General features: G+C 48.9%; 1 protein-coding gene across 1 annotated transcript in view; it reads left to right on the top strand.

The window, feature by feature from the left end:
• Positions 1-15,730, top strand: part of arhgef12a (Rho guanine nucleotide exchange factor (GEF) 12a) — a 38,125-nt gene extending 22,395 nt beyond the window's left edge. The window contains exons 14-40 of the mRNA XM_079733207.1: positions 442-540; positions 672-714; positions 1,315-1,420; positions 1,731-1,868; positions 2,043-2,075; positions 2,749-2,863; positions 3,030-3,135; positions 3,283-3,486; positions 3,569-3,707; positions 3,855-3,887; positions 3,995-4,146; positions 4,244-4,390; positions 5,277-5,362; positions 6,059-6,184; positions 7,419-7,533; positions 9,128-9,228; positions 9,401-9,478; positions 9,629-9,704; positions 10,193-10,360; positions 10,539-10,626; positions 10,757-10,834; positions 10,951-11,057; positions 11,183-11,407; positions 11,931-12,167; positions 12,949-13,175; positions 13,522-13,597; positions 13,707-15,730. Of these exons, the coding sequence (XP_079589333.1) occupies positions 442-540; positions 672-714; positions 1,315-1,420; positions 1,731-1,868; positions 2,043-2,075; positions 2,749-2,863; positions 3,030-3,135; positions 3,283-3,486; positions 3,569-3,707; positions 3,855-3,887; positions 3,995-4,146; positions 4,244-4,390; positions 5,277-5,362; positions 6,059-6,184; positions 7,419-7,533; positions 9,128-9,228; positions 9,401-9,478; positions 9,629-9,704; positions 10,193-10,360; positions 10,539-10,626; positions 10,757-10,834; positions 10,951-11,057; positions 11,183-11,407; positions 11,931-12,167; positions 12,949-13,175; positions 13,522-13,597; positions 13,707-13,717 (3,114 nt within the window). The 3' untranslated portion in view covers positions 13,718-15,730. The remainder of the gene's footprint in view (positions 1-441; positions 541-671; positions 715-1,314; positions 1,421-1,730; positions 1,869-2,042; positions 2,076-2,748; positions 2,864-3,029; positions 3,136-3,282; positions 3,487-3,568; positions 3,708-3,854; positions 3,888-3,994; positions 4,147-4,243; positions 4,391-5,276; positions 5,363-6,058; positions 6,185-7,418; positions 7,534-9,127; positions 9,229-9,400; positions 9,479-9,628; positions 9,705-10,192; positions 10,361-10,538; positions 10,627-10,756; positions 10,835-10,950; positions 11,058-11,182; positions 11,408-11,930; positions 12,168-12,948; positions 13,176-13,521; positions 13,598-13,706) is intronic.
• The last annotated feature ends 887 nt before the right edge of the window (positions 15,731-16,617 follow it).

Raw genomic sequence — 16,617 nt, 5'->3', positions numbered from 1 at the left:
CAGTTGTAGATATACAGAGAAGTTTTGGCATGTTATAGCTCCCTCATCCCTTTAATACCACTTTTATATATGCAGAGAAGTGTTGGCATGTTTTAGCTGCCTCATCCCTTTAATACCAGTTTTAGATATACAGAGAAGGGTTGGCCTCTTGTAACTCGCCCATCCCTTTAATACCAGTTGTAAACATACAGAGAAGTGTTGGCATCGTTTAGCTCCCCCATCCCTTTAATACCAGTTGTAAATATACAGAGAAGTGTTGGCATTGTTTACCTCCCCCATCCCTTTAATACCAGTTGTAAACATACAGAGAAGTGTTGGCATCGTTTATCTCCCCCATCCCTTTAATACCAGTTGTAGATATACAGAGAAGTGTTGGCATCGTTTCTTTAAGCTCCCTGTTGTGGTGTTCCTTCTAACCCTTGTTTTGTCTCGTGGGGTCAGTTGTGCTACCTCTATGCTGATCTGTACAAGCAGACCAACTCCAAAGAGACAAGGAGGGTTTTTATGGATCTGCACAACTTCTTCATTGACCGGGGAGCCGTGAGTATTTGTTGGATTTGTTAATAAACCTTAATAAACTCTTTTGGCTTGTTTCCATGTAGACTCAGCCAGTTTGTTTTCTGGTTGCTGTTTTAACACTATTAATACATGTTCTTTCTTCTTTAATGCAGCATTTAAAAGTCACAGTCCCAGAGACCATGGCTACTGATCTCGGTGAGTGTATTTGCATACGGCATGCACTTCGTTATCTTCCTCAGCTCTATTCTAAGTTAACTGGTAACCTGATTGTTGGCATTTATACTCGGGTTGGCTCACTTCAAACGTTCAGCTCGGTGGTCTGTGATTTGATCACTTAGACACTGTGCACTCTCCCAGCTGAAGTGCTAAAAAAAAAATCAAGCGCTCCAATGATTTGGAAAGTATTGCTTTGAACTTCACTTTGATGGCACGTAGTCACTGTGGACATGCAGCCATGCTTGTGTCAAATCCCCTGAGGGAGGGTTTGTGTGTGTGTGTGTGTGTGTATCTTGTCCTGTGTGCGTGTGTGTGTGCTTGTGTGTGTGAGCAACTGCAGTTTTGCACACTTGCTGTCTGTTCCGGAAATTAGCAATAAATAAACGGTGAACTACCTGAACCACATTTGTTTAGAGCAGTCAGCTGTGAAATGTCTTCATTTTTAGCACACAGGCCTTCGATTATCTTATATATTTGTGACTTTGAAATGCCATGCCTTCTTCAAGTGACATCTTTAAAGGTTATAAGAAAAGGGGGGAAGGGAATCCTTATCTGAAACGTGCACATTTGCGATGTCAGACCGACGGCGGACAGAGCTGATACCAGAGGAGCTCAACCGGCAGCACGTGCAGACCCTGCAGGACTCCCTACTCCCAGACATCCAGAGGAACCTGGACGACTTCAGGTGAAGCGCGCCCCACGTATGCCATCATGGGCGTTGTATCGGGATGCAGGAATGTCCAAAAACATCCTATTCCAGACGACTTAGCACGTGAAAAGCATAGCTATGTGTGCTCCATCAGGATAAAAACCACATTGCTTTGATTAGCTGGCGCAGGTCCACCCACTTGACCTGCCAGCCGCCCACGACACTCGACCGTGACACCTCATCCCTTCCATCCATCAATCAACGCAAACACTATGGGGCCTTTGCGTTTGTCCCGGCGATCAGCGCATCACACGGCGCCGCTTCCTGTTTGTGTTCTGTCCCTCAGGCACAAGCGCAGCATGGGCCTGACGCTGGCCGAGGCTGAGCTGTCCCGGCTGGACCAGGAGCGGACCAGGGACCGCGTCACCCTGGAGAGGGAGCGCTCCTACGCCGAGAGCATTGTCACCAAGATAGAGGACGTCCTGTGAGTTGGAGGGCAACCGCAGCCTGCTTCAGGCGCAGCGAAGCGTGGTGCAGACTGCTGCTGCTGCTGCTCGCTGCCAACGCGGCTAAATACAACCCAGTACCCCCCCCCCCCCCCCAAGTTTTTTTATGTAACTCTTTTTCTTTTTTTTCCCCCTGATTTCTCGCATTCCAGGTTGACGACGCAGAACACGGAGGAAGAGAAATGGTGAGTGTCTCCGTGCTAAGGCTCGGAGGACTGTCTTTGTGCAAAGGGCTACGGGTGAAGTGTTATTATTATGGGTCTCGCCTCGGTTCTCATGGCGGCTTTTATCTTTCATTATCTGTAATGAGAATACTTTGGCTTTCCTGGCACAAGTGGCGTTTCGATCCAATGATTTACCTGTCAAAGGCTGTGTCACAACACTCAATTATCCTGCGTATATTTAGGATATTAAAATGACTCGTCCGGTCTGATAATTGCTAGTATATTAAAACGATTCGCCTGGTCGGAATGATTTCAAGTATAAATTGCCTGTTTATATAACTTTATAACTGCATGGCGTGCTATCTTCGACTCCGTTCCGCTCAAGGCGTTTTGCAAAGTAAAGACGTTCACGCTAACAGATGGGCTTTCCCTGAAGTAAGCATTATATTTATATTGCATATAATCACAAATAGGACACAGCCTGGCTTTGAACGCTATGTGGCTTAAGCAATCATAGCCCCCCCCCCCCCCGCGAACATGTAGCGCAAATGTGCTCAGTGTCACGATGCTAAGATAACATGTGTCATGTGATAAACCAATTCTTCATGTAATCTTTCAGATTAAAAAGCACAATGGGGTTATAATCCAGATGATATTGTAAGCAGTTGTTCTGTGCCCGTGTGTCGCTCCCTAGCACTACCATGCAATACGTCATCCTGACGTACATGAAGCACCTTGGCGTGAGATGCAAAGAGCCGCGCAGCCTGGAGTCCAAGCGGGTCCGCATCAACTTCCTGCCCAAGATCAAGGTACTTGACTGGCACCAATCGGTGGAGCCAAGATGGCGCCCGGGAGGCTGCCATCTTGGCTCCACCTGATGCTCTCCCTGCTCAGGTGCCGACCTGGTACAGGGTCTCAAAGTGGACCCCCCTCACCCTCCCATTCCTCCCTTCTGTTGTCTTTTACCGTGTGCAGAAGAGCATCAAGACTGAAAAAGACGGCGAGGAGAAGGTGAAGAAACCCCGGTTTCCCAGCATCCTCGGGCCTCAGCGCCGGCCGAGCCGTGTGGAAGCCGCCTCAGGTGAGAGCGACGTATGATCATCATAGAGCGACGTATGATTAACCAGCTCCTCTGGCAGGGTGCTGTCTTGCCCTGAGGGCCTGTGGGCCTGTTTTTGCAACACTGGTTGTCCTGATGATATTTTCCCCTCTCCTCTTCTTATCGCAGTGGGCAAGGCTTTGGAAGGGCGGCCCCGGCCGCAGAAGCAGCACTCCCAGCCCACGCTGGGGGCCAACGAGTACCTGGAGAGAGGGGGTCTGCGCAGCAGCCAGTCCAGCGAAGGCTCGGAGCTCATGCACTCCTCGCCCCACACAACCTCACCCCCCAACAGTGCCAGCTACAGCCCGGACACCAGCAGAGACGTCGATTTTGGTGTGCCATCCGGATTAAATGGTGTATCTTCCTTGGTACGGTGGGGAGTCTTCTGTCATGTAACCGTCGCCATGTGTCTCAGGTGGGACCCCGAACTCCGGCGTTGGCTCCAGACTGAGTGACGGCCTCCAGACGGACCTGGACGGGCTCCCCTACCCTGCCTCGCACTTTGACCTCTATGCACTGGACCAACTGCAGGAAGAGGAGAGGGAGAATGACCGGTGAGTTGCCAAGCCTTTATTCATTGATTGTGATCATGCATGCCATGCCTTAGGAATGATGGCTGGTGCAATTGATTTATTTGGCCCTGTAAAAGATAGTTATTTTTAAAATCGTACTGATTCTGAACATGTACTTTATCTTCATAGGGTTACAGATGGAACACCCAAGGTCATACGGAGGTAACTATGACTACGCCTTTTTATTTTTTATCGGATCTTTGTCCTTGGACCCGAGAATGAAGAGAGTCTAACCCTGTGTGTGTGTGTGTGTGTGTGTGTGTGTGCAGACTCGAGGGACTGAGCGGCACAGATGTTCAGAGCGAGGACGACCAGGGCACGGACTCGGAGCTGGACCTGTTGAACTGGCAGCAGCTGGTGGGGAAGGAGGTGCTGGCCGGCCTCAGGCCCCACGACATCAAGAGGCAGGAGGTCATCAACGGTGAGCCGATCCCGTTCGAGAAACACTCTGTTGGTTTGATATTCATTCCTCAAACTGGTGTCCTCTAATGAGTGCTTTGGTGGTTTGCCCCATCCAGAGCTGTTCTGCACTGAGAGGGCCCACGTGCGCATGCTGCGAGTGCTGGACCTGGTCTTCTACCAGAAGCTCTCAAAGGAGGCCCTCCTGCCAGCCGCAGACATCAGAAGCATCTTCACCAACCTGGAGGAGGTCCTGCAGCTGCATGGTACAAACACAAACACACGCACCATGCGCTCCTGCAGAACCAGACAAACCGACAGACATGAGTTCTCCTGAACGCCCAAACTGAAGCACGCATTCACAAACACATACAGAAAAGTGTATATTAAATTTGTTAATCTGTGTTTGCTAAATATACACACTGGGAGCATAAGCAGCATTGCTGACTCTTTCTTTCCACTGCCTCCCACTGGCCATGGCCTTCTGGCGGTAGCAACTACGTGTGTGTTGGAACTCTTTGCTCAACCACTGCATGTGTATTTATCTATTTTTTATCATTTGCATACAAGGTGGTGAAAAGGTCTTCATGACAACATAGTGTTACTCCTAAAGTCAAAGGTCGGGAACCACTGCTCTTTGTCCTCTCCCTCTTTAGTCAGCAAGAGGGGGGGAGTGCCTAACATGTGAAGTAGAGAGCTGAAAGTCCTGTGAGACTGTAAAACCATGCTCCCTAGGGACTCCGCTAGGTCACACACTTCCTAGGATGCTACTGTTCCACGTATCCGTGAAGCTCCCTGATTAAACATCACAATATTACATAACAGCAGTTATTCATTTATGCAAAATATTTATCTGCTGTGGGTGAAAAGCTGGCTGTTTTGCATTTCAACACAGAAGTCGGAAAATATGTATGTGTGAGTTACTTGAAAAGCAAGGCAACGACATTGCATGTATAAATCTAGATGCATAGAAGTGTTGATTTGAGAGAGGGTTGTTTGGGTGAGAGTGTGGCATATTTTAATCGTTAATTAGTGGGGGGGGCCATCAGCATGCCTCACATCAAAAGTCACCGCTACTGCTTTCCTATGCTTGTTATCTGGGCTACATCCACGCATACACTAACGTTTTTTTATTCTGATTTGAATTTTCAGTTTCCATACTGGAGCAAATGGCAGCCATTCGGAAGAAGAATGAGTCCTCAGTAATTGATCAGATAGGAGATGACTTGCTCTCTTGGGTGAGTACAATTTTGCAGCGCTGAAATTGTATTCTCCCTTCGAAAACATTTCCCCCCTTTTGAATACATCTCAAGAAGAGTGATGTGGTAAGAGAGAAGAAAAAACTGTTTCCTGCTCAAACAAATTGGACTGTTGCATGGAATGGCTTTATGTGTACGTCAAGGAAAACACCAGCAGCAACAGATTGCCTATTCCCTTCTCTGATGTTTTGTATTTTGTGTTTACTGAATCACAGTTCGGCATCGTTAAATAGAGAGCCAATTATCTGATGTGTTCTTGTGTGTTTATTTATGCATATTTTGAGTATTTCTTTTCTTGCATAATGGGTGTTTGTTAGGATACATTATAATGAGGTAAGAGACATTCCAATTTAAGCTGAGTAATGATGAGTAATAAAATAAAAGTTGGTAGTATCTGCAGCAAGATATGATGTAAAGAGCCAATCAGAAACTGACCTCCATGGCCCACCCGTATGTGAAGGAAACAGGTTAAACGTTCCCCTCAGGCCACGGTTAATCAATCTGGTCGACAACCCCCCATACAAGGAGGAAACGGGTTAACCGTTTCCCTCTTTCCCCCGTTAATCAATCTGGTCTAAACACACTTGAGCCATCAAGGAGGCTCCATCCTCTGATTAAATCACCCGGCCATCTCTGTGACCACTCACCCTAACCACCCACCTACCTGGGCTCCAGTTCAGCGGTGGCGAGGAGGTGAAGATCAAGCAGGCAGTGGGGACTTTCTGCAGCAACCAGCCCTTCTCCTTGGAGTTCATCAAGACCAGGCAGAAGAAGGACTCCCGCTTCAACGCCTTCATACAGGTACGCACAACCACTACAACGACAACAACCAAGACACTTATGGGTAGGGGAGAAAAATACGAGCGTGTTTGTGTGTGTTTGTGTGTAATTGCTGGCAATGCAGCGAGAGAGGGCAAGTGATGTTTAAAGGGTCGTTACAGTGATGAATAGGCTATAGATAGCCTTTTCATCAACTATTATTTTTTCTTTTTGGTAAGTGTTGTTACTGCCGCAAATAAGCACTGCAGCCAGGTTGCCTTGGCTTATTGTATCATTAATCACTGCAGTTTGTGAGCATACTCTGGCAAGACTTGTGCGTAAAAATGTGACGTGAACATACAAAAACTATTACCTACAAATTGCTGACGGAGCAAGTACCTATTTAATAGGGTTAGGGTCAGGGGTTAACCCTAACCCTCAGGGGGTCAACTCATTTCTATTCTATCATTATAAATTAATACTGTAGTTTACATGAACATCATTAGTTAATGATTATTTGACCATTAGTTAACAGTTCATTAACCATTAGTTAATAGTTAATGCTCACTACTGCATTAACCGTTAATTAAAGGTTTATTATTGTACCCCTATTGTGAAAGTGTACCATTGCATTTTTAACAGTATCTTTTATTGAATAAATGAATTGTTAGATGGAAGGCATTTTTTTATATGATAGAATAGACACGCTTTTAGCGTAAGCCCATTTTTGTTTTATGACTGGTGACCCGCCTCAGTCAATTATATAGTTATATTGAGAAACCTTTTATGGAAGTGTTCCGTCGTTGAACTTTTCATTTAAAATATGAGGCATTGCTGAGTATGGTACTGCTTTTAAAGTCACAATTCGGTCCATTTTTCTGGTCTTTTTCAGCATAAACCCCAAAACATCACATGCTTTAATGGATTCTCAAAGGTTCAGTGCAACACGGGCAGGCATTATTGCATTGCAGATAATGTGGAAAATAATTTAAACGTGACCTTATAATACTCTAGGTACTGCAGTGACAAGCAAGTAATCTTACATTTGCATTTGGAATGGAAAATGGGGTCCGTCTCAGAATGGAACATCTCGTCTCCCTTATTCAAAAGCTGGATGCAAATTTATTAAATAAAGGTCAGAGAGACATTTATTGTAGCTCAGAAGTAACTAGTGGATGAATCAGCCGGTAGATGCAGCCTGCTAAACGATACTTTTGCCATTCAATGTCCCACTAACCGGGAACCTCTTTTGTCTCGCACTCCCGTTTGCCGGCAGGAGGCGGAGAGCAACAGACTCTGTCGCCGGCTGCAGCTGAAGGACATCATCCCCGTGGAGATGCAGAGGCTCACCAAGTACCCCTTGCTCCTCGACAACATCATCAAATACACAGGTAGCTCACCCTTCCCGACGCGTTCCGGAGGTCCGCCTCACACCCCTGGCTCCGTGTCCTGAGCCGTAGTCACCGCTTGTAGCGTAGGCACTCGAAAGCCACCTTGTTTACACCCCAATGGATGTACCGGCCTGGGAGCTCTCCCGTCGGCCACACGCCCAGCGGTTCATTCGGAAATGCTACTCCCACCGGCCCCCTCCCCGCGTCCTCTCATGACTGTTAAGCGCTCCCCGCTGACATGAGTGGCGATGGCGTGCTGGTCCTGGCGGCCCAGCGGCTCCTCACACGCTGTGCGGCGAGCTCGCCGCGGCGTAACTGATAGCTTTTTCCTCTGCTCCACCGCTGGGCCCTCATCCGCCCCCTGTTGGATCCCTGTGAGGACCAGGGCTGGGAGGGCGGCCGGAGGTTTGCCTGCACCACTTTTCATTTTCAAATACGTATTCTTTTTTTTTATGCTGTGCAGTTTGCTGACCTTGCCTGCTTTGCTGCACTTTGCGGTGGATAATGGGGTAATGATCTCCGATATCGGGCGACGCCACAGTATGATGGAAAACAAGTTGGCTGGTGCTAAACCTATAAACCGAGGATGCTAGAGTTACACAGTACTCTAAACAGCCTTTTCTCCCTTTCATGCTCTATAGTATATGCATACTAAACACCAGCTAGCTTTTACTGGGCCCTCCAGACAAGGACACAGGGTGGTGATGTTGAAAGCCGGTTTATTGTCCGTTTCGCAGACAATGATACATGACGATGGTGCTCATTTTTGCCATGCAGGAGATCTCTCCCTGAGTGTGTGTGGGGATGGTTTAACCAATGCACAACAGGTGCGCATACTCACCAAGCTCCGGAGTCCAATCAGTCTGACTCTTGGCCGGGTGAGGCTGCTTAAACCAGCTATCATCCAAACACACTCCCCACACGCATTGAATTGCAAGTCAATTTATCAGTGGTGTAATATCAAGCAAATACAGTAATTACCATTGAATAATGTATTATACATATTGCCATGGAAACACAACCTATAACACATGATAGATGTCCTTATTTTTTCATCCAACCACCGCTGTAGGCAGTAGGGAAAAAGCTATGGAGATAATATAAAATGGGGGGGGGGGGGGGGAAACGAAAGCAAATTAAGTCTTATAAGACCGGAGCTCTCATAGCCAGCATGCCTACCATTAGTAAGTTACAAAGACAAATGGTGAGATTATCATTTTAATGGTCCGGGTGCAGTAATGCACATTGTGGGAAATGTCTCACCCATTATTTGGGGCCATCATTTTCATCCTGGCTGGGGTTTGGGTTCACACTGCGAGAACACTCTGACAATGAAGCAGAACGGGCTATTATAGGATCCCAATGCCTGCTGTGCTTTATCATAATGTCTGAGAGTGATGGTGGGTGAGTAAGTCTCCCCCCCCCCGCCCCCCGCCAGTAGTTGGACCAGATATCAGCCGTGGTTTGATGTCCGTACTGTACCGACAGCAATATATTTTCACCTTCTTATGACAAATATGCTTAATGTAAGTCGCTTTTGATAAAAGCGTTGGCTAAATTCCCTAAATTTGAATGCAAATGTCATCACTGTCAGACAATGCAGCCGAGAAGGACAAGCTGAAGCAGGCCAGCGACTGCTGTAGGAAGATCCTGAGTCACGTCAACCAGGCCGTAAAGGAATCTGAGGACAAGCAGGTACGCCCCTCGTTCAATGGCCTCCCTTGATCTGTCATTCACCCGCTTTCCTGGCTTTCTTTGTGTTCGACTTTCACTTATTCAATTTGGTTGGTTCAGTGATAGGTCTCTCCCTCCTGCAGTGTGCTTATTGACCAATCCCCTCCACCCCCCGTCGCTTGTTTCCCTGCAGAGGCTAGAGGACTATCAGAGACGACTGGACCTCTCCTCTCTGAAGCAGACCGACAACCCCATGATCCTGGAGCTCAAGGTGAGTCTTGTGTTCCATGCTAAGAGAGAAGGCAATTTTTGGTTTCAGGAAAAAGCTACTCACTTGGTATTGGTTGCTGATTGTGGGTGTGTGTGTGTGTGTGTGTGTGTGTGTGTGTGTGTGTGTGTGTGTGTGTGTGTGTGTGACCAGAACCTGGATCTCACCAAGAGGACACTGGTGCACGAGGGACCGTTGTCATGGAAAGTGAACAAAGACAAGACTATTGGTACGTTGCTCATCATGTCTATCATCACGTTTGCATCTCAATATTAATGTCAGTCAGGCCTTGGCTGGGCAGCAATTGTTCAAATACGGCCGCAGCCTTAAGATGTTTGAAAAACATCAGCCAATCAGAGTAATGCTCGTTGACACATATTGACGCCATATTCAATTAAAAGTAAAGAAAAAACAATCAAATCTTAGAAAAGCCTTCACATTCCCCTATCCTCCATTGTCTTGTTTTATTAATAACGGCTGCGCTCCTTGTTCCCTATGAACTGAAGCCCCGTCCTGTGAGGGCGGATTGGTTGTAGCTTTTCAATCTTTTTTTGGAAAGTCTTTCAAACGGACTCAAGGCCCGGCGTGTCCGCAGAGAGAAACCAAACGTGGACTCACAAGAGGGTCTCACAGGGTGATGAGCGTTGCTCCTGGAGGTCACGCAATTCACGGCGGCCGCACGGTAACCTTGTTTGGTTTACCCTTGTTCCCCGTCAGAGCTGTACACACTGCTACTGGAGGACATCCTGGTGCTGCTGCAGAAGCAGGACGAGCGTCTGATCCTCAAGTGCCACAGTAAAAACCTGGCCGGCAGCGCGGACACCAAGCACATCTTCAGTCCCATCATCAAGCTCAACACCGTGCTGGTCCGCTCCGTGGCCACAGGTCAGCATTAATAACGGCCTAATGGTCGGCCATCATTGGTCATCATCCTCCTTGGCACTGAACACAGAGCAACACCTCCTCTGGCTTTCCGCTCGGAAGGGCAGTTAAAATGTGACACTGACTCTAAATCCAGGGCAGTCCACTCTAACTTATGGCTTTGTCCTTCTCCCCCGTGTAGACAATAAGTCATTCTTCGTCCTCTCCATGTCCGACAATGGCGCCCAAATTTACGAGCTCATGGCGCCAACCGTCTCGGACCAGCAAACGTGAGTGTTCTCTGCCTCCTCCGTTCACGAGGCTTCAGGGCCGGCGGCGGTGGTGGCAGCAGCTGTTGTTGTTGTTGTTGTTGTGTGTTCTAACAATAACCGGCCCGCTATCTTCTCCTCCCTCCACCAGGTGGCAACGTCTGATCACACAGAGGGCGGACGCCATGAAGGTGAAGCCTCACAGCGTCATCCCGCTGCCACAGACAGAGTGCGTACCTCCCCTCCTCCTCCTCTTCCTCCTCCTCATCGCTAGCGCGGATTGCCTTTGTGCGCCCTGAAGCTTATCGCGCGGCACATTATTCATTTTCTTAACTTCAATTCCAGTACATCCGCCAGTGGCGAGCGGGACGGCGTGGAGATGATCACCGCCGGCGTCTCCCGCCCGAGCAAAGACTCGGACCGCACGTCGACAGGCAGCACCCAATCCACCGGTAAACCCCCCCGAACGCTCTCCTTTTTACTGAGATACGATCGAGGAGATGAATGAGCGCGTTAATGTGTCCTGCTGAGATTGATCCTGACTGTTGTGTGGTTCCACCCCCCACCCCTGGCTCAGAGCTCAAAGAGAGCGGCGCGGAGCCTGGACCCGTGGCGCTGGGTTCCACACCAGGCACTAATCCCTTTGAAGGAGCCAAGCCCTGCGAGGGGCCGGCGCAGGAGGAGGAGGAGGGGGAGGAAGGCTTCGTGGACCCGGAGCACTCTTATGGAGTGGCTGAGGAAGGCCGAGAGGGGGACTCGTTCAGCCTCTACCCGTCCAGGGCAGACGAAGCGCTCAAGACATGTAAGCGACGCCCCCGGGGTCCCGTACTGGCGACCCGGCGGACACGTTTGGTCGCAGACGCGCTCGGCTTACCGGGTCGTTGTTTTGTTACGAAGCAGAGCGCTTCTTGCCAAGGCAACTCTGCATCGAATTGACACACAAAAGCGTTGGCAGTAGACAGTGGGGGTTAGTGCCTCCAGGTTAGGCTGCGGTACACCAGAGATCAAACCAACTCAGCCGCCATACCATCATGCATGCCCGCCTTACTCAAATCCTATGCTAAACGTCAGTGTTGCCCCGCAAGCACTTTCGCGTCAACTTGCCAGCTCCGTTGCTCCAGTCACATAAATATGAAAGCTGGGTTTATTTATTCCGAGGTTTCTCTGCACACGCCGCGATATAGAAGCCTGACGGGGGAACGTCCAGTCGAATCAATAGGACGGTCTTACTAAGATTTGTCGCTGCTCATTCTGCCGACTCCCCGACTCCCTCTCTGCGCGTGGTTGTGAATCCTCTCTTCCCCTCCCCCCCTCTGCCGTTGCAGTGGCGTCGTTGAAGCAGGCGTTGGTCACCCAGCTCATGTCCCAGGAAGCCAGCGAGCGTGCCCAGCGCTGCTCGGGGGCGCGCCTGCTGCGGACCACCTCCCTGCGGACCCCCGTGGACGGCCGCGCCCGCGTCCTGGTGCACAACGGCTCGGAGAAGGGCCCCGCACAGACGGAGGACCCCGCCCAGGACCTGGGCTCCGGGGACACGGGGTTCTTCGACTCCCCCGAGGACTATGGTGAGGCAAACATACGGCTACAGCAAAAAATGGAACCGCCATGGACTATAATTGGTCACCGACAAATCAGACTTTAGTTAACGTCTAAAGTCTGATCACAGACGAGCTCCAACGCTGGTTGATTGCTGCCAGAGGCGGGAATCTGTAAGCGAGTAATTGGCGAACACAAACTTGGCCAGCAGTAGCAAACTGCTCAGTAAAGTTTTCAAGCCAACACAGTGCAGACTGGTCACTGTAGAGATGCACTTATTAAAACCCCCTTCAGAAAGCTTCATCTACTCATGCAAATCCGATTTTTGTCGGTAGATAGTATCCTCAACGAAACGGCAGAACGAAGGGGTAACTGCCCCCCGCAGCGTATGGTTAAAGGCCTGTGCTCTGTACTACACCCTAGTCGGACTGCTGGATTCAAGATTACCATTTTAAAAATTCTGTGAGGCACATAACTTATTTGGGCACATTTTATAGTTTCCCCCATTTCACGCCGTTCCTTTGCTGCTCTTCTCACATCTTGATTCATCCCTGTGACCGTGTGCGCACACGTGTACTGATGTGTCTGTGTGTGTGTGTGTGCGTACTGATGTTTGTGTGTGTGCTTGTGCTTGTATGTGCAAGCGTGTGTGTGTGTGTGTGTGTGTGTGTGTGTGTGTGTGTGTGTGTGTGTGTGTGTGTGTGTGTGTGTGTGTGTGTGTGTGTGTGTGTGTGTGTGTGTGTGTGTGTGTGCGTGCGTGCGTGCGTGCGTGCGTGCGTACTGATGTGTGATGTGTTTGGCTCCCCCCAGCAGGATCCCTGGTCCTGGAGGGCTACGGTGGGCCAGGAGAGAGCAGCACAGACGACGAGGTGGCGGGGGGCGCGGGCAAGCAGCTGAGTGCCTCGCGGAGCTGCCCGGCCGACTCGGGCATCAACCTGAGGTTCTCCACGACGTCGCAGGCCGGCAGTCTGTCCACCTTCAGCAGACAGGTCCTCTCTCACCTCCGCAGCCTGCAGGCCAACCTCAGCTATCTGAAGGTAACACTCTCCTTCTTTGTCCCTCTGTCTGTCTCTCTGTGGTCTCTGTCTCTGTCTGTCTCTCTGTGGTCTCTGTCTGTCTCTCTGTGAACTCTATCTCTGTCTGGCTCTCTGTGGTCTACGTCTCTATCTGTCGCCCTTTTATTTCTGTCCATCACTGTCTGTCTTTGTCTCTGTCTTTCTCTTTCTCTCCGTCTGTCTTGCCCTCTGTCTGTCTGTCTGTCTGTCTGTCTGTCTGTCTGTCTGTCTGTCTGTCTCCTTCCTTCCTACCCTTCACTACGTCCTAACACTCAGAGCCTGACGTAATGTCATGTTTTATTGCTTTGTTTTTGTTTTCTGTCCGTAGGAGGTGGAAGCCAAATATAATAATTTAATACGGCAAAGGTCAGAGAAACCTGCGCCAGACATGGAGGGGAACAAAGGTAACTCATTTTGCTTCCTTGTCAACCAAGAAAAAGCAAAAAGCGACAGATTTTTATTGAAGAAATGTGCCTGTGCCTAATCCCAGCTCTCCCTTCTCTCCTTCCCCAGATAAGAGATAGGGCCGCGCCCGCCCCACAGGGCCCCGGCTCTGGTCCCAAAGAGGAAGTGTTGACTCTTAAGTTGTTGTTCCTACTTCATGGGTCCTGACGGATTACCTGGACGACCCCCATAAGCTTGACCTCTCACTGCTGAGCCCCCCCCCCCCCCCCCCAGCCCATGGTTGCCACAAAAACGAGAGACTGAGCATGAGCAGACACTGTTCAAGGGTTGAGAGATGTGTCCCCATGCCCTCCCCCCCAACCCCACCACCTCCATCAGCACAAGGCAATCAGGGAAGTGGAACTGCCCCCCCATCCTAACCCGTCTGCAGTGTCTCCCCCGTCCCTCTCTCCCAGAACTCCCTGCGAGAAAGAGAACTTATACCAAAATGTACAAAGATGTGTGTTACGAACTCATATATATATCTATACATATATATGAATATATATCTATACATATATATATGAAACGCACAGAAGAAAAGGACAAATTTTAAGATAATGTATTATGTTTTTTCTTTTTTTTATCCCAAGATGTATTTATTTTCTTTCTTTCCATTCTCTTTTTAAAGTGTTTCCCACGTTGGCTTGCATGCGTTTGGCTGCGGTATTCCGGGGCGTTCGTGATTGCTTATCCCAGCGCCGCGTGTGCAGCGAGTCGGTGTGACTTTTGAGTACACGCTGGTATCCTAGCACGCTAGCTTAGCCCCCCCCCCCCCCCCCTCCCTCCTTTCAAACAAGCAGCAAGAAATGGCCTGAATATATTTAGAGAGAGAGAGAGAGAGAGCCCAGAGTTGCACTGGTCAATCTGTTTCAACTCTAGAAGCGTGTTTCAAGGACTACAATTTTCCAGATCAATTCTAGGGTTGGTATTAACTAGAATGAAGAGTCAACCGGGCTCTGATCTGGTGTGATGAGTTCTACCACCCCCCTCCCTCCTCCTGCCTCACCCCGTCCCCCGCCGCTGAAGAGGTGCTATTACGCCTCTTTTCCTCTACCCATGTAAACTACCCTGACACCTGACTCCCACTCCCGCTCCCTTCTGTTCCTTCCTAAGACACGCCCACGCGTGGGTGTGTCTGTTCCTTCCTAAGACACGCCCACGCGTGGGTGTGTCTGTTCCTTCCTAAGACACGCCCACCCGTGGGTGTGTCTGTTCCTTCATAAGACACGCCCACGCGTGGGTGTGTCTGTTCCTTCATAAGACACGCCCCCACGCGTGGGTGTGTCTGTTCCTTCATAAGACACGCCCACCCGTGGGTGTGTCTGTTCCTTCATAAGACACGCCCACCCGTGGGTGTGTCTGTTCCTTCATAAGACACGCCCACCCGTGGGTGTCCCTGTGCGTCCCCTCACGCAGCTCCGTCACAGTGCTGCTGCTGCCACCACGGTGTTGTTTATCCTCTCTCTCTGCGTTGTGTGTCCGCCCCGTGTCGCCCTACTGAGCAGGGCTGTGTCGCCTGACCCCCCCCTCCCCCCTCCTCTCTCTCCTCACCGGGAGAGCACCCAGGAGACGCTGTGTGTATTGGCTTCAGACTGGGTGCACGCCTCCCTCCTCCTCCGCTGCCGGTGGCTGTTCGCCAAGCCTGGTATTCTAATAATAATAATGTCACATGGTTCAACACATATATTGTACAATGATCAAGTTGGAAAGGCTATGCATAACTTTAATAAATAAATCGTGCCACGCCACATTTAAAAAAGGAACTTGTTTTGTCTTGGGTTGTGTTTTTAGTTTTTAATTTATTTTACTTTTTGAAGATGAATTATCTTCGCTGGGAACTACATTTAACCTGAGGATGGGTTACGATCGGTTTTTGGTTAGGGCAGAAGCATATCTTTTCTTTAATGTCATGTTGGATGAGACAGCATGTCAGTTGTAGTAGACCAGTCAAAAAGTATGTTTGCATACTGATTTTGCCGGCAAAGCCTTCCTTTGCTACCATATAGTACAAAACATATCGAAAAAGTATTTCACCTAAGATTCGACTCAGGAATTTGCAAAGATTCGTTCACCCCTCATTCTTTAATTTTTTAACCAAAGCTGTTTAAAGTGCTAGTATGATGGTTGGACTTTTCTCAAAAGGATTCAGGACAACAATGGAAACCTATGGCTTCCAGGACAAAGGCTATTTCTGCCATTAATTAAACTGACATAAAACATTGTCACCCCCCTGCCAAGCTTAAAACAATACACCACTTGCACATTCTGTTAATTTGTTTGCAGTTGTGGGGGTCAAGTTATCCCTTCTTTAACAAAAGTATTTTAATAGTAAGAAATGTATTTGAGCTGCTGCTTTTATTAAAAGTATCTACGCTCCTCTTGCTCTACTGATTTCTTGTTGAATATCGGGTACCATAAATCCTCTGGTTGTGTATCATCAAGACACAATCATTTCTAGACAATTGGAGCAACACGTTGGCAAGCAGAGCTGGGCTAAAGAGAGGACGCCTCAACAGTGCCCATCTTTTTTTCGTCCACCAGTAGGTGGCAAACATTTACCATATAACAGCCACATATCACGACCCACCCTGAACGCCGCAGTGGCATCAGTAGGTTTATAATAAACCACGAAGAACTTGCGGATAAACGGTTTATCCGCAAGTTCTTCTGAGACATCGAAAGCAACATACTGATTTTCCAAAACACTTTGATGACAAACTGTGAAAATGATAATCAATTACGTGAATTGTGTGGAATCAAGAATAAACGTTAATATCCACCTTGTGTCGTGTGCATCGATAGTCAGAAGGCACACATGGTTGTTTTCAGTGTTTTTGAATGGTTTTCGATTTCCTTTTCTAAGTGAAATAATCTATATCTCCCTCTCTCTCTATTCGTGACATAACGCACTACTGAGCTGAAGAAGAGCCCTGCGATGGCGGTAGAAGACATGGATAAAGGTGGAGGGTTGAAGGGC

The sequence above is a fragment of the Pollachius pollachius genome (assembly GCF_949987615.1).
Source record: "Pollachius pollachius genome assembly, chromosome: 3".
Lineage (NCBI taxonomy): Eukaryota > Metazoa > Chordata > Actinopteri > Gadiformes > Gadidae > Pollachius > Pollachius pollachius.
This window is presented reverse-complemented; position numbering and strand designations above follow the sequence as displayed.